The sequence below is a fragment of the Nyctereutes procyonoides genome, unplaced genomic scaffold (genome assembly GCF_905146905.1).
Source record: "Nyctereutes procyonoides isolate TBG_1078 unplaced genomic scaffold, NYPRO_anot_genome, whole genome shotgun sequence".
Lineage (NCBI taxonomy): Eukaryota > Metazoa > Chordata > Mammalia > Carnivora > Canidae > Nyctereutes > Nyctereutes procyonoides.
In genome coordinates this window covers 15157365-15175651 of record NW_026575130.1, presented here as the reverse complement: position 1 = coordinate 15175651, position 18287 = coordinate 15157365, and the positions used below count along the sequence as shown (strand labels likewise).

General features: G+C 37.0%; 1 protein-coding gene across 2 annotated transcripts in view; it reads left to right on the top strand.

Annotated features, from left to right (window-relative positions):
* The window catches only part of BANK1 (B cell scaffold protein with ankyrin repeats 1), a 306079-nt gene that overhangs the window by 10809 nt on the left and 276983 nt on the right, over positions 1-18287 (top strand). The window contains exon 2 of one of the 2 annotated variants that reach the window (XM_055342479.1): positions 12371-12506. In XM_055342479.1, coding sequence (XP_055198454.1) covers positions 12371-12506 — 136 coding nt within the window. Of the gene's footprint in view, positions 1-12370; positions 12507-12761; positions 12872-18287 lie in introns of those variants that run through there. The other variant, XM_055342480.1, reaches the window with a different exon arrangement.

Below are 18287 nucleotides of genomic sequence, written 5' to 3'. Positions count from 1 at the left end.
AATATATTCAACAGACACATTATTTTTTACCTATTAGTTACATATTCTATACAAGACACCGAGGTAGGCCTGGGGTTAGAAAAATGAATAGGATCCCATAGGAGCTTACATTTTATTATGGGAAGTCTATAAGTCAATAAGAATGAATTATGTAACTGTTATGGTAAAAATAAAAATAAGTACAGGGGACATCAAAAGATGGAGCCAATTCTCTTCAAATCATTGAATCTTAGATTTATAGGCAAATCAACTCTTAAGCCCAAGGAGGAAATCCTCTTCAGTTTCTGACAAACATATGCAATGGTTAGATAAGGGTTAATCTACACTGTATGTGAGTTCACTAACTAGCCCATTTCAGATTCTCAAGGGAGTCACAAGTCACAAACTAATCAGAATTGTGATTTCTAGTTCATTTGGACACATCTCAGAGAGTGGATCTCTTCTGCCCTTAGTGTCATAATAGGTATTAGATAGGTAGGCCTTCTTCTGGGAACTGGAAGGATCCTAGTAGACTATTAGACCATTCTCACTGTTTATGCTTAATTAGGAGGGGATGACCCAAAACCTTGCAGAATAAGTCCCCTCTGCAAAGGGTGAAAAAAAATGACACATTTCTCTCACATGTAGCTTCCTTCTTTCTTCTCTAAGGTTATACTTCTAATAAAAAAAAAAAAGTGGTGGGCCAGATAGAAATTACAATCTTTCTAGTTTGTCACTGAAATCATATCCCTTTTTATTAAGTGCAAAATATATGAAACTAGTAACTATCAATATAGTTGGTATCTGTCACCTTCAATCAGTTTTAAGAAAAGAAGATTAAAAAAAAATATCTTTTAAGGCTACTGTAGTAATGAGTAAGCCACAGTAAAGATTTAGAAAATGAAGTGAACTCTCTCTCTAACGGTTTTACTGATCTATTATAATTTTTTATCAGTTTTAGTGTAGGTTGAGGTCCCCTTGTGAAAGTAGTTTCAATGTAGCAAGGGGCACTTTTCCTGAATTGACTACTTTAGAGAATGGATTTTAATTACTTTAAGTTGGTTAGGTGTAGGGATAATTGAACCTCAGGGAGAGTTTCCCTTACTGTAAGGCTAGGCCAACTTCCCCATGACCTTCTCTAATCTGCTAAACATCCCATATAACTCATTGCCTATTCTATAATAATATTATTCCTTCTCTACTATAATGTTGGAATATTCTTCTACAAGTATTCTGCTACTATAACTTGTCTTATAGCAAACACTACCAGCATAGAAATCATGGTCATGATACATAGCAGATATTCAACACATAATTGCTGAGTGACTAGATAATAATCCATTATAATTATTTTGAACATTCACCTTTTTTTTTTTCAAATTCCTTAGGGTAATTTCATGGCAACAATTTATTGTGTCAATAAAACAAAATTCTTTAATTTTTAAGTTGAATTTTTATCAGTCCTGCCTATTATTATACTATTAAAGTTTCCTCGTGAATTATTTATTTTAGCAAATGAAACATCCATCCATTATATATCATTATGAGAATCTTATATACATAGAAGATGCTCAGTAAATATTTATAGAATGAAAAATAGCTTTTCTTTTTAATCCTAAATTTTTAAATTTATTGTCTTCTATTCAGTTACTCTTCAAAAGTATTTTTCAGCCTCCCAAAATAAAAGGCACATTTTTTTTTTAATCGGTGGGAAACAAATGTAGGAAAATTTTTACAAAATATTTTCAGTGACACAGGATTATATATATTTCTTAGCTTTCTCAGCCAATTTTTCAAAGTGTTTCCTATTCACATCTGTAGCCATTAGACACAAATTCACTATACCCTTCACTTTCTGTTTTTTTGGCCACTCAGGCTACCTCCTAGGAGGTAGGTCTATGCTCATGCCTTAAACTCCTATCTATTTTCAATATAATTTTAAATGTTCCTCTCTACGTATATTTGACCTAGACTCACAAAGAAATTACCCCTGCCTCCTCTCTTCTTCAAAAGTATACATGGGTTTTGATTCCAGGAGGTCTTCATGAAGAAATATTTTTTATTGATCCTTAAAGGGTTCTTGGACCCAATTCCAACCTGTGTGTATGAGTAGAAGTTTCCCTATAACAACAAACAGTTTTCAGACTCCAGCAGGGTGCTGCAAATTCTGCTAAATTCTGACACTATTTACCTGGAAATAGCATGATTTTCCACTTCAGGATCCTCCACTTCAGACACTAGTCACAAACACAGGTTGTTACCTATGCTTTTAATCCACTGGTTTAGAGGTTTTCGTGACCCCCCTCCCCTTTGGTTCAATTAATTTCCTAAAGTGGCCACAGAACTCAGAAGCATTGTACTTACTGGATCACCAGTTATTGTAAAAGGATGAAAACCCAGACTAGCCATGAAGGAGGTGAATAGAGAAGTTATGTGGGAAGCGACACGGAGCTTCCAAGCTCTTTCTAGGTGTGCCACTCTCCCAGTACCTCCAAGTGTTCACCAACCTGTAAGCTCCCTGAACTCAGTTCTTTGGGGTTTTTATGGAGGCTTTTTTTTTTCTTAATATTCATAGGAACACACACACACAGAGAGAGAGAGAGAGAGAGAGAGAGAGAGAGAGAGAGAGAGGCAGAGACACAAGCAGAGGGAGAAGCAGTCTCCATGCAGGGATCTTCAGGATCACACCCCAGGCTGCAGGTGGCACTAAACCGCTGCGCCACGGGGACTGCCCTGGAGGCTTTGTTACTTAGGAGAGATTGGTTAAACCACTGGCCATTGACAAATGAACTCCTCCTCCAGCCTCTCCTCCTTCCCTCCCTAAAAGTTGCAACTTTCTAATCACCTGGTTGATTCTCCTGAAAATAGCCCCATTCTTAGGTGCTTACAAAAAAACGATCTAATTAAAAAAAAAAAACAAAAAAAAAAAAACCACGATCTAATTAACATAACAAAAGATACTTTGTATCACCATCAACATTTAGAAAATTCCAGGGGCTTTGGGAGCTGTGGACACAGACCAAATATATAGGAGAAGTATATAATTGGTTATCTAAATGACCAAATATTTATTTCTTATAAATTAAATTACCACAGATCCCAATAAGTATTGCCTGAGATTTCCCCCAGCATTCTTCAAATGCTCAAGATGCATGATCTCTATGTGAGGTCTTGCTACAGAATGTAGAGCCTGGGCCATTGAGAACCCCTACCCTAAAAACTCATAGCTCACTAAGGCAGCAGAGGTCCTTCATATGTGTCCTCTTAAAAAGAGGAATTTATACTACACAGCCGCTCTCTCAGAAGGTAGGGAATGAACTCTATAAACTACCAAAGGAAAAGAGCAAAAATAATTCTCAGAATATCTGCAGGAGATATTATTCTTTTGATATTGGTTTCATGTTGCAAACACTGTTATTTGCTTTTGGAGAATGAAGACTTAATTTTTGGTAAGAATTTTCACCATAAAGTGCCACTTTCTGTCCTTATTCACTTTTTTTCTTTTTGGCTCTTTATAGAGTCAACTCTGCTAACTGCTTTTTCTTCTCTGAATGTTTCAGACACTGACTACAATGACTTGCTTTTTGTGCCATACTCCAAGATGACCTAGGCTTCAGAAGGAAGCTTACTTCACTTGCTTCACATAAATGTTCTCATTTTCTTCTCTTCTAAACTGTTACCAGGCTACTCACTACCCTATGAAATGATGTGGTATATGTGGAAAATAATTTCTATATTATATATTTCTACAATTATTGGATTGTGTCAAGGGGGCACAATTCTCAGAACCTACCCTAAGCACAGTGATAACTAGTTACACCACTGGCTAGAAACATTATCTTTGCTTCTCTTCTCTGTTGAAATTTTTCTCCAACCACTTCCTGTTATTGTCTTCTTGTTCCAAATGCTCCCAATTTCAATTTTTTAAGTATGATTTATTTACAATGGAAACTGTCTCAATAATCACATTACTTAGAAGAATTTCTTGATCCATCTGATGGTCCAGAGGTGTTTTTCAATTACTACAGAACCATTTAATACTACTTTATCTTACACAATTCTCCACAAAAATTGAAGCAAAATGTCTGGAAAGGTCTGAAACTTTCATCAATGTATATTCAGTGTTCAGCTGTGTCTTGCAGATGGTAGGTACTTACAAACTCTTTTTTGAAAGAATTAATAAATGAATAACGAAAACATGAGGACTAATATCTCCTTTTATGAAAGGAGGAATGAGGAATGAAGCTAACTGATTCAGATACTGAGAGACCCGTGGGGAGTTAGGTGCTAAGGAAAACATCAATACAAATTGTGTTGGGAGTGGGGCTGAAACCCTAACCTAATCCATATGTATAGGGTAGAAATAGAAGTAAATTACCAGAGGCCACAAAGACAACCAAACAAACCAAAAGAAAAATGCAGAATTTTAGATTTCTTAACATTCAAACATTTTATAGTTTTGGGTGATATACTGAGCAGGCTCCTTTACAATAAACTCCCTTTCTCTTGTTAGCACATGCAGGAGTATGGAAGGGGAGCAGAATCAGCTACAGTATAAGCAGGAAACTCAGTTCCACAAGTTATCCTCAACAGAATAGAAAAGAAGATTCAGCACATCTACTCAGTCACTAGAGAACAGGAGCAAGTACACAATTCAAACGGCCCGCAGGAAGGAATATCAAGTGGCTACCACAATCACCAATTGACAAGAAATACTATTCCATATGGACTTAGTAAATTCAGGCTGAAAGGAACTGAATATGTCTTTTCATTATTGTTCATTCCATGTCTTTTATTTATTTTTATTGAGGTATAGTTCACATACAATTTTAGTTCCAGCTGCACAGCATAGTGATTTAACAATTAAAGATATGATGAGGTACTCATCACAATAAGTTTAGTTACTATCTTTCAACAAAAAAAAGGGGCTATAGCAATATTATTGACTATATTCCCTATGACTTATTAATGTTATTTTTGGGGGGGGAGAGAAAGAGAGAGAGGAAGAGAAAGAATATGGGAAGAGGGGCAGACAGACAGAGAGAGAGAGAGAGAGAGAGAGAGAGAGAATCTTAAGCAGGCTCCATTTGGAGCCCGATTTAGGCTTAATCCCAGGACTGTGAGATCATGACTTGAGCTGAAATCAAGAGTTGGACATTTAACTGATTGAGTTACCTAGGTGCCCCTTGATTTATTAACCCCTCTTGTACTTCTTAACCCCCTTCATCTGTTTCACCTATTATTCCTCACCCCTCTGGCAATCACCAGTTTATTCTCTGCATGTATTAATTTATTTCTGAGTTTTTGTTGTTGTTTTTATTGTTGTTTGGTTTTTAGATTCCACATATAGATGAAAACATACTGTCTTTTGCTGTCTGACCTAGTTCACTTAGCACAATATCCTACAGGTTCATCCATATTGTAGCAAATAGTAAGATTTTGTTCTTTACCATGGTTAAGTAAGATTCCATTTATATTTATCTCTCTCTATATATATTTATTTATACCTCATATCTTCTTTATCTGTTCATCTGTGGATTGAGACTTAGATTGCTTTCAGATCTTAGCTATTGTCAAGAATACTGCCAGAAAAATAGGAGTAAATATATCTTGTTGAATTAGTGTTTTTGTTTTCTTCAAGTAAATATCCAGAAGTGAAATTAGTGGGTCACATAGTAATTCCATTTTTAATTTTTGAGGAACCTCCATAATGTTTCCCATAGTGGCTGGACCAACTGACATTCCCACTATCAGTGCACAAGTGTCCCCTTTTCTCCACATCTTCATCAACATTAATTATTTCTTGTCTTTTTTATACTAACCATTCTGACTGTGGCAAGGTGGTATCTTGTGGTTGATTTGCATTGCCCTGATGATTAGTGATGAGCATCTTTTTCTGTGTTTTTGCCCATCTCTGTATCTTCTATGGAAAAATGCCTATTCAGATCCTTTGCACATGTTTTAATTGGATTGTTTGGAGTTTTTTTTATATAATTCAGATATTAACCCCATATCAATATATCATTTGCAAATATCCTCTCCTATTCAGTAGGTTGCCTTTTTGTTTTGTTGATTTTCTTCGTTGTACAGAAGAAGCTTTTTAGTTTGGTGTAGTCCCAATAGTTTATTTTTACTTTTGTTTTCCTTGACTGGGGAGACATAGCCAGAAAAATATTGCTAAATTCAATGTCCAAGAGATAAAAACCTGTGTTTTCTTTAGAAGGGTTATGGTTTCAGGCCTCACATTTAGGTCTCAAATAAATAAACACCTAATTTTTGAGTTTATTTTTGTGTAAGCTATAGAAAAGAATTTCATTCTTTTGCATGTAGCTGTCCAGTTTCCCCAGCACCATTTATTGAAGAGACTCTTCCCCATTATATATTCTTGCTTCTTTCATTATAAAGTAATTGACCAAAAAAGCCTAAGGTTATTTTCAGACCCTCTATTCTGTGCCTTTGATCTATGTATCTATTTTTGTACCAATACCATACTGTTTTTATTACTACAACTCTGCAGTATAGTTTACAATCTGGGATTACGATACCTCCAGCTTTGTTCTTTCGTGAGATTGCTTTGACTCTTTGGAGTCTTTCATTGTTCCATATATATTTTAGAGTTATTTGTCCTAGTTCTGTGAAAAATGTTGTTGGTATTTTGATAGGGATTGCATTAAATCTGTAGATTTTTTTAGAATGTATGGACATTTTAACAATATTCTTTTAATCCATGAGCATGGTATATATTTACATTTATTTGTGTCTCCTTCAATTTCTTTCATCAATTTTTTGGAGTATAAGTCTTTCATATCCTTAGTTAAGTTTATTCCTAGGCATTTTATTCTTTTTAAATTCAGTTTTAAATGGGATTGTTTTCCTAATTTCTCTGTTAGTTCATTATTAGTGTATAGAAATGCAAGAAATTTCCATATATTACTTTTGTATCCCATAACTTTACTGAATCTCTTTATTAGTTTTAATAGTTTTGTGTGTGTGTGTGTGTAATATTTAGAGTTTTCTGTCTACAGTTATTGTCATCTGCAAATAGTAACAGTTTGACTTTTTGTCTTTTTCTTTTCTGATTGCTGTGGCTAGTCCTAGTACTGTATTGAAAAAGAGTGGTGCGAGTAGAAATCCTTGTCTTATTCCTGATTTTAGAAGAAAAACTTTCAGCTTTTCACGAGTAACTATGATGTTAGCTATTGGTTTGTCATATATGGCTTTTATTATGTTGGGATATGTTCCCTCTAAACACACTTTGTTGAGAATTTTTATCATAAATGGACGTCAAAAACATGGACATTGAATTTTGCCAAATATCTTTTCTGTATCTGTTGACATGATCATGTGATTTTATACTTTATTTTGTTAATGTTGTTATCACGTTAATTGATTGTGGATATTGAACCATCTTTGCACCCCTGGAATAAATTCTTGATTCCAGTGAGTGATCCTTTTAACATATTACTGAATTCAGTTTGCTAAAATTTTATTGAGGATGTTTGCATCTATGTTCACCAGTGATATTGGCCTGAAATCTCCTTTTTTTTTTTTCCTTTTTCTTTTTTGTAGTGTCTTTGTCTGGTTTTAATATTAAGCTAATGCTGTCCTCATAGAAGAATTTGTAAGCTTTCCTTCCTCTTCTATTTTTTGGAGTAGTTTGAGAAGGATAGATACTAACTCTTCTTTAATGTTTGGTAGCATTCATCAGTGAATCCATTTGGTGCTGGACTTTTGTTTTTTGGGCACTTTTAAATCTCAATTCAGTTTTGTTACTAATAATCAGTCTGTTCAGATGTTCAATTTCTTTCTGAGTCAGTCTTGAAAGATTGTATGTTTCTAGGAATTTATCCATTTCTTCTAGATTGTCCAATATGTTGGCATAATTTCTCTATAGTTACTCATATTTTTTAAAAAAATGTACAGTATCAGTTAAGTCCTCTCTCATTTATGATTTTATTTACTTGATTCCTTTCTCTCTTCATTGTGATGAGACTATTCAAAGGTTCATAAATTTGTTTATATTTTCAAAGAACCAATCCTTAGTTTCACTGATCTTTTCTATTGTTTTAGTCTCTAATTCCTTTATTTCCTCTGTGTTCTTTATTATTTCCTTTCTTCTATTGACTTTCAGCTTTGCTTTGCTTTTACTGGTTCCTTCAGATGTAAAGTTATATTGTTTTAAGATTTTTCTTATTTCTTGTGATAGGACAATATTGCTATAAAATTCCCTCTTAGAATTGCTTTTGCTGCATCCTAAAGATTTTGAATCATTGTGTTTCCATTTTCATTTGTCTCCAGGTATTTTTAATTTTCTCTTTAATTTCTTTCTTGTCCCTTTAATTGTTTAGTAGCATGTTGCTTAACCTTGATGTTTGCGTTTTTTTTTTTCCAGTTTTTTCTTCTAATTGATTTCTAATTTCATACCATTATGGTTATAAAAGATGCATGATATGATTTCAATATTCTTAAGTTTATTAATAATTATTCTGTGGCCTAACATGTGATCTATCCTGGAGAATGTTCCATGTGTACTTCAAACAAATGTGTTTTCTGCTATGAATATTCTATATGAATAATAATATAAATATATTATTTAGAGAAATATACATTTTTTATTAATGAATTTCCCCAAACACTCAACTTATCACCACAACTTGGTATGTTAGTTTCCTATTGTTGCTATAACAAATTACCACAGGCCTAGAGGCTTAAAATAACACAAATTTATTATCTTACAGTTTGGAAGTGAGAAGTTCAAAATTAATCTTACCTGGGTAAAAGCCAAGTGTCAGCAGGGCTAGTTCCTTCTGCAGGCTCTGCAGGGAACCATTCCCTTGCCTTCTCCATCTTTTGGAAGCTGCCTGCATTTCTTCATTTGTGTCTCCTTATTGATATTCAAAGCACATTGCTCCAATCTCTGTTTCCTCACTAAGTCTCTTCTCTGATTTTTCTGCTTATAAGTACCCTTTTCCATCTTATAAGTACCCTTGTGATTTTACTGGGCCCACCTGGATAATTCAGGATACTCTTCTCATCCCAAGATCCTCATCTTCCTTTTAATGTAAGGTAATATATACACATGTTCTGGGAATTAAAATGTGGACATCTTTAGGGAGACCATTACACAATTAGATTAATATTAAATAATTAAGTGTGGGGAAAGTAAGAAAATGAGGAAAGCCTCTCAGTAACAACAACAAAAAATGTTTTATTGACTAGGAAATTCCTTTAAACCTTCTGAATATTTCATCCAGTTTTGAGCTAGCAAATGGGAAGTGTCTTAACATCCTATGAAAATAACATATAATTCAGTGTCTAAAGATCTGGACATGTTCTTCAAAAGGAAAATTGTCTGTTAATATATGACCATGAAGAAGCAAAATACTATTTCACTTTTACAACAGGTTACTGCTTTAGGGAAAAAAAAAAAAAAGTTTTGTGTTTTAAAAGGATTCAGAATCTAAAAGTAGAAATGAAGCCAACAATATTAGCAAAAACATCCAGTCTGCAAAGGGCATAAGGAATCAGCCATAGCAACTACAACAGGGCAACAGCAAAAAGCCTTCACTGTCCATTTATTGGAACACAGAGTCAGCATGAGGCTCTTATAATCTCCACCAAGTGGGGTAATGATATTGAGGGCCTCAACGTGCTGCTAGAAAAAGAATACAAGGGAAGAAGTCAATGGATCCAGGAGTTTGATATATTGAGAAACAAGAAACCAACTGTGGCTAGCATTTTTTGTCATTTTGTAACACTGGTAAAATCAGAAATATGTGATTACATGCTGCTGGTGGCATTCTGCCTGCAAAAGCATCTCAGTGTGAGAATTACTAAGTGCCTCTTCCCTGAGAACAAATGTGGAACAAGAGATAACCCAGCATTTCAGACAGTATCATTTCCTTAAGGGAGAAAGCACAGGAAAATAAAGTCAACTGTGACTAAATATGTGCTTGACACTGAGAAACAAGACCAAACGAGTGAAAACATTTCTGAAATATCTTTTCATAAATGCACGGGCAGTTAGAATACACATAAGACTTAGGCCACAGCCTTTGTGTGTGTCCGCGATCTCTACAATTTTCCTGTCTTTCTGAAAACAATGTCTACATATCCTCAACCAAAGAGTGCCAACATTATAATGATTTATGAGTGTAGTTCATGACTATTCTTAAAGATATAGATGTTTATTTTCCATGAGATTATTTCCTGTAGGAAAGTTGGTAGGAAAACAAAAGCAACTTTTTGGTATGGATATAGGTATAACCTTGCCCATGATGTCCATGAAATCCTTAGCAATGACTTTACATGACCTTAAAAGGAAGGAGAGGGTTGTAATTAAGAGGGCAGGCTATGGAAACAGATGTAGGATTGAATTCCACCTCTGTTACTCAAAACTTTTAAACCCCAGATTCCTCATTTGTAAAATATGGTTAAACCCACATTATTTTGAGAACCAAAGGACATGAACATTGCGAAATGCTTACATAGTGTTTGGCACATAGAATACACAACAAAATAAGGTAGCTGTTAACAGCAACAGTAGGGAAACACAAGAATAATCAGATAAAGGAGCTAAATGTAACCTCATAACTTTGAAGAAGTTATATTCTTATTCAGTACCTAAAACAAAAACAAAGCTGGAAGAATTTTTGAACTTTAGTGGATGATTTCTTGGTATTTTTTTAGCATGAAGCCCTCTTAAACAGTTCTTAAAAATCAGTCCAAAATTTTAAACACATTTTTTGCTTTCATTTTTCCATCTACCAGGATTATATTGACACAAATGTCTAAGCGAAGATCTGAAAATGTACTTAATTTTCCTGTGTATTTTAAGTTTATTCAATGTATATTAGAGATGACAGTGTCATAAAATTGTATAGCTGGGAGATATTTAATTGTAATTAGTTAAATTTCCTCATTTAGTGACTGTCCAAGGCTCAGAAATACTCAGAATTGTGCTGGTTGCCCAGAAAACAAAGCGGAGAGTCAGGATGGCAACCGTAGCCTTCTGATTTTCAGTCCAAGGCTCTTCCTACAGGAAAGTTGCTCCATACATATGACAGATACAATTTGCTACCTGAAGACTATCCTTACTCACAAATTTTTGTGTGCATAAAGGGAGTGAACATTGTGTATTTCTATGGAACAAACTGAAATGTCTTTGAAGATTTGGACACTTACTTGGGAGCATTTTTATGTCCCTTCCTCTTCGAAACCATGGTTGAAGCATCTTTTGTGAAAAATCTATCTTACACACACACACAGACATGCACACACTCACACACATATATATGCAAATGCATCAGTTAGGACGTTTTCTCCCCAGTGGGTTGTTCTAAAAAGACTTATGCATTCCTAAGGAGTGAATTTTTGAAAATATTTACCACAGGTTTATATGTCTCCTGCAAACCAAACCCCTTGTCTTTACCTTATTGTACTGAGATCTAATAGCAAACAGGTATTTATAGAAGACAACACACTTCTCAATGTATCAGTACAAAAAATAGATAAAATCTCTTGTTAATTCAAATACAGAAAATCAACTCAACGTTAATAATGACATTGAAGGAAATACTGGAAAGCAGAAAACTACATCTGTGATAGTTTCAAAATTGCTGTCATTTCACATATTTCTCCAAGGTTTCTTCATTATGGTATAAACTATAAAAACAAATTGAGTTATGTGAAAAAGTCATCATTTTGGATACTAAAAAAGACTTTGCATGGGATAAACAGTTGCTACACAGTTCTTTTTTTTTTTTTTTTAAGATTTCTTTTCTTTCTTTTTTTTTAAAGATTTTTTTATTTATTTGAGAGAGAGAGAGAAAGCACACAGAGGGAGAGGGAGAAGCAGACTCCCGGCGGAGCAGAAGCCCAACTCAAGGGGTTCCATCCCCGGACCCCAAGACCACTTGACCTGAGCAAAAGGCAGACGCTTAACCAAACTGAGCCACCCAGGTGCCCCTAGATTTCTTTTCTGAAAGAGAGAGAGAGAGGGGCATTTAACGCATGAATTATTACCAAATCTTCAATTTCATCTCCAGAAACATTTTCAATTTCCAAAGGTAAATTACTAATGTAGAGATCCTTGAGAGAAAAAGGGACATTTATATTAAGGCTCCGGGAACAGTCTGAGGATTCCCATCTTCAAAGCAAGCAGAGTACTCTTATCTGGAGAACCTATTTCAATCCACAACCTATTATTATTATTATTATTATTATTATTATTATTATTATTATTATTATTTTACTGGACCCAGTTCTGGCCTGGGGCAGGAGAAGGAAATAAACTTTATACGGGATTTTAAATCGCTTTACAATTCATGCTTCTAGCCTACAAAGTCTGAGCAAAATGAAATCATTTAAAAGAATCTAACTGTATCTGTAGCTACTTCTGTCTTTATACAACCAGATTGCACGTTTCTCCCCTTGCCCGGCAAGTGTCTGCTCCTGCTACCCCTGTGTCTTTTCGGGAGCGGGGCCGTCCTCGGACACCTGGACCGGGACAAGAGCTGAAGTCACAGGTACGTGGCTCGGAGGTTCCCCGCGCGAAAAGCTGCGGAGGGCAGAGGACCCGGGGTGCGGGGCGGGGGGGGGGGCACCCAGGGCAGCCTGCGAAGCGAGGCCAGCGCGAGCCCCGGGCAGTTTCACTTCCTCGGGGCTCCGAGCGAGGCCGGGCGGCGGCCCCGTGGCCCGAGTCCCCCGGGCGCTGCGCTTCCGGAGCCGGCGGCCACGAGGCGCCGGGGGAGCCGTGGCGAGGGGCGGCGGCCGCCCGGAGCTCGCGCGGGAAGGGGCTCAGGCGGCGCAGTCCGCGCCCGGGCTCCGGCCGCGGAGATGCTGCCCGGCGCGTCGGTGCGGGCGGGCGGGCGCCGCGGCCCAGCGCCCCCAGGTGGGTGTCTGCGCGCGCGGGCCGCTGCGGCGGGGGGGAGGCCGGCCGGGCTGCGGGGGCTGCCCTGGTCCCGCCGCGGCCTGGGGGGGGGGGGCGGGGGGGCAGTGCGGCCGGGACGCGTGGGCCGCCAGCGTCCGAGGGCTCGGAGCCTTGCAGAGCCGCGGCCACTGGCGTCTCCGCCTCCCGCAGTCACCGTGGAACGCGTCTGGAAGCCACGCGCGTGCTGCACGGGGACGCGCTCGTCTGCCCGTCCCGGGGGCGGGGGGGGGGGGCTGCCGGGGCACCTGCCGGCCGCGCGGAGGATCCGCTGGGTGAGCGCCCGGACCGGCCTGGATCCGCTCCCGGGACAGACTACGCCGCGCGGCCTCCCCCCGCCGCAGGGTTTTGCTCGCTCGTGAGAAGTAGAAACCGTCCAAGTGGCGGGATCCATTTGATTTACGGACCACGTGGACGTGAAGGCGGTTGTGCTCGGTTCTTTCTGAGTGTTTCGAACGTGCATCTGTGGACTTTATGATGATGGTAAAAGGGTTCGGTTTTGCGACTGGGAAGAAGCCTTCACTTGGGTGGTGGAGCGCTGCAGCCGTCCGCGGTGAGGTGCAGCCAGGAAACGCGAGTGAAAACGCGGAATTTACCGAACAGAATCTCTCACAGCTTACCAGCATTTTTTAGGGCGATGTTGCTGCTCTTGGCTCGTGTATATTTTCGATCTATGAATTTTGAAAGGCTGCTCTTTCTTAAAATGCGAAGTGTGTTTGTGACTATTCAAATGACAACAGGGGGATTAGAACCCCTGACGTGGTATGTTGGTTAATATATTGACATTTGTGATTCCAGCCTAACAGGGTGGTTAAACAGAGTGGGCGAAGGTTTGTTCAAACTTCTCGATTGAACAGTTTAGCCAGAGAATGACTTTTATCCCACTTGACCCCCAAGAATACTTTGAGGTACTTGCTATTGTGAAGAATACTGGAGACACGTGACCCGACTGTTAGCTCATTCTCCTTATTCCTGTGCCTTCCATGTGTTTTTTCCCCATTTACTGTGGTCCTTCCCAGTATGGTAATTTATCACTTGTTTCATTTACCTCCTTTGGCCAAGGTAATGACTTTTTTTTTTTTTCCTCTTAAAGAAACTATCTTTTTGTTATTAACCCATGCCCAGTCCTTATGAGTATGAGTTTGGAGTAGTCTTGAGGGCGTGGGTATGAGTAGTCTTCCAGGGGAACTAGTTCTGATGGATTCCTTTAACACATGGAGGGTTTTTTTTGTGTGGCCTTTCTTTCTGCTTCGGACAAGTGTTTCCACAACATGGTGGACTTACCTTAAGGTGTCACATTGTGAGAAAGTTAGTCCAACCTCATTTTAGAGAGAAAGCTGAGACCCAAGTAGTGATTTTCCTGTGGCCCCATAACTAACAATTATTTGAAGATCATTTATTCATTGCTTCACCAACAATCCTTTATCTCCGTACCAAATTTGTGTAGTTAGTAGGAGTCTAAAATGGTAAGCACAATTTCATGCCTATGAAAACTTTATATTTCTAGCAGTAGGCGTATGGTATATTGTAATGACATCTGTGTGTGGTGCCACCAGAAAGATCTATGAGTATCCAACTTGCCTTTTAATGGAAGCAGGAAAGATAGGATACTCAGTACTAAATCAATGTAAAAATGTTGCACATTAGATGAAAATACCATTTAGAATGTACTTTTCTGGTTTATACTTAACTAGATACCATCCCCGAATGTCCAAATGAGAAATTCTTCCTTTGCATTACTACTAAACAAGTAAATTTAAAAACAAATATCATTTCAACTGCTACCTTCAATAAAAACTGTTTACTTATTAAAGCACAGATATCCCCCACCTCATAATTTTTGTATTTTTTTTATTAACAGTATTTGATACCCTTGATGAAGAGAGTTAAATAGTTTAAAAACAAAAGGCATCTACCCTGTCTCACTATATGCTAGATTAGAGGCTTATGTATAATTTGTGAGGGACATAGTTTGTCTAGGTCTCTCTGTCTTGAAATTCTTGAAGATTTGAAGCTTTTTATTCTGACTGCAGTCTTCCAACATAGAAAATAACCTTGATTTCTCCTTCCAAAGAAATAGCCCGGCTCTGTTCTGGTGACTGGTAAAACTTGCCTCCTTCAGCTGGAAATATTCCAATAAGGTTATTTTTGCTAAGATTTTAAAGAGAGGTAGCTCTCTTAGGGCATTTCACTTTAATATGGAATAATTCTATGATATCTAATTGCTTAGGGTTTCAGACTTAAACAGCAATGTATGTGATGTATACTTGGAAAATTAGAGGGCATTTTTTCACCACATCAGTCTGAACACATGTCGTAGGTGATCATGCCCTACTAATGACGGCCTCTGGACTCAGGCTGCCTCCCATCAGTCTAACTTTCTTGCTTATTTGCTGTTTGATCTTGGATAAATAACTAAATCTGTCATTATCTCAATTTATCCATTTAAAAAGCAAAAGTGGAGAGAACAGTAACACTTATTTGAAAGAGTGGTTTTGAAGAATAAAAGAGAAAGTGCATGTGAAGTGATTTTCAGAGTGCCATAGCTAATAGTAATTGCTTAATACATGTTAGTTATTATTTTAATTCTTAGGTCATTGGTCAGTCAGTAGTGTCATATTTACATATAAAAGATAGAGCTTTATTGAGAAAATAAAGTCTGTTGAATTGGAGGAAAACTTGAACGAAGCCATCAAGCTCCCACATGAAATAAATGAAGGAGTGTGGCTTCCTGTAGAAAGATACTGCTATATCCTTAGGGAAATATTGTGGTTAATAGTTCTGAGAGAAGGAGAAAAAGAACCCGCAATGAGAAGAACTAAGGATAAATTGATTAAAAGGGCATTACACTACAACATTTACAGGAAAGAATAAAATGGGAATTTAATAGGACAAAATAAGAACATGCTTTATTTTCCTATATCACAGAGTATCAGTTGTGACCCAGTTAAAAATATATATGTAAATACATGTGGAAAAGTAAAGATCAAACTGAAAATTATGGGATATTTCATTGAATTATAAGAAGAGGAGAATCTACTTTACCAAAATATTCACTGCTTGCTTAAAAAAAATCCAATGTAAAGAATATTATTCCTGCCAAATATGAGTCACAAGTTTTAAGAATTTCAATAGCTGTTACTTGATTACCTGGGTTACGTTGCTGTTTTATTATTTTCTTTATATATTACAGGATATCTTACAGTAATTTTGGAGATAGCTGTGAAATAAGAATAGGAAGGGCAAACATTCCAGAAGTTATTATTTTATAAAAATAAGTTGTTAATATGGCCTTGTAATTTTTTGCCGTTCTAAATATAAATAATGGATCTAAGTTCACGGCAGACATTGAAATAGTCCAACTGGTAAAAATATCGGATATTATATGGAATTATACCCCTCTTGTATTTATTTTTCACTCAGAAGAAAGGAATGATTTTTCTTTAGACATTTACCACTGAACAGAAATTTCTTTGTTGTTTTCTAGTGTTCCACATTGAAATAATCCAGAAAGACCACTTCCCTTTTTAATCATGAGAAGTAATTTTTTCAATGTCTTGTGGCTTTATAAGACTTCCTGTGTATCCAATTTATTAAAGTAAGTTATGTTTTATCACACTACGTGTCATATTTTCCTTTCTTTTAAGCTCTTTTACTGTTTTTCTGTATTAGTAATTCCCATTCTCCATTTTTAGTATGCTCTGCTTTATAAAGACATCCTAAGAAGTACAAGAACAGTATCTGCCTTGGAATTTCATTTACTAGGTGCCTCATTTTTTGGTCATGATCCATGCTGAAGACTAACTCTCACCCTTTGTTTAGGAACAATACTCCATTTTTTTTTTAAAGATTTTTCTTTTTCTTTTTTTTTAAGATTTATTTAAATATATATAGAGAAGCAGAGACATAGGTAGAGGGAGAAGTAGGCTCCTTGAAGGGAGCGCAATGTAGGACTCGATCCCGGGACACCAGGATCATGCCCTGAGTGGAAGGCAGGTACTCAACCACTGAGCCACCCAGGCAGCTCTCATTTTTTGTTCTAATTTAGCCATAGGTAGGATCATGCCTAACTTTCAGAAAAATAGCATAATGGCAAGACCACTTGAAATTCTGGCCTTTAAGACTGCATTTATTACTACTTTGAATTCATATGGTATGGATATCACATTACTTTGATAAGTGAGATCATCAGAAGATTAGCACCTACTTTGAATAAGAAGTTATAGTATTCAGTATAATTAGAAGAAAGTGTGTAATAATTCATTGTGTTATTTCATTTCCTCTAAGAACCTTTCTAAACTATTAAAGTTGTAATTTCTAGGTCATTGTATCTTTTTAGGGAGGATACAGAAAGTGGAGAAACATCCACATCAAAGATGTGAGGAAGAAACATACCATATCAATGTACTATGATTCTATAAAAATCATGTCACTAGAATGACAAACTGTAGAGTATTTCTTGGAACTGTGTGAAGAATCTCTAGGATTTACATGTTTTTCTCACTGGTTGATCGCATTTTATTTAGATTTAATAGACTGATATACAATCTCAGAAGACAACTGGATTTTTAGTACAATCAGTGAACTACCGAGTCACTAATGAGAAAGTCAGTGAGATAAAATTGAAGCAAAATTCTACCCTCATTTCAGTTAATGAGATAATTTCCTTAATTCTCTCATAGCTTTTCAATAAAGATTTAGAACTTCCTCTACTTCAGGCACTTGTCTATGGACCAGAGATTCATTCTTTATCATGTCCTGTCCATACCCCTGTGAAATGGATAAAACTCTGTATCATTCAGATTCCTGGATACAGTCATGTCGGTCAAGAACAGGCACTAAATTCAGAAGTAAATTCAGCACTAAATTGCTGCTTTTGCTTACTGGCCAATGATGTGTGTGCTGTCTGGCTTTTACAGAGTTGTTGGCCTTAATGAAGCCTTTCCTTTCAAAACAGAGAATGAGACTGTTGTCAGTGGAAGGGTAATGTTCAATGACCCACAACAGGAGATGACAGCCAGTGGACTCTTGTCCATGATGGATGATTAGAAAGATGAGTTGAGGAATTGAGGAGGATTGAAAGAGAGAGGTGATCTTAGTTTCGGACTTTGCATTGCCAGGCCCGGTAACACCCAGCTGTATTCGTTTTTCTGATCTGATCTCCATAAATGGCTGCGGTATTCTTACAATTCCCTTCCTCTTAGGTGAGCTAGTTTGAACGAGTTTCTCTCTCTCTTTTTTTTTCTCTTTGGAGGAAAAGAAGATTTGGACCAGAATACCTATATTTCTCAAATACTTGCCTCTTCTCTGTTTCTGTCAAGCTGCTTCTTTTTTAGAAAGTTGTTGTTATTGTTAAAATGATGTCTGCTATGAATCTTTC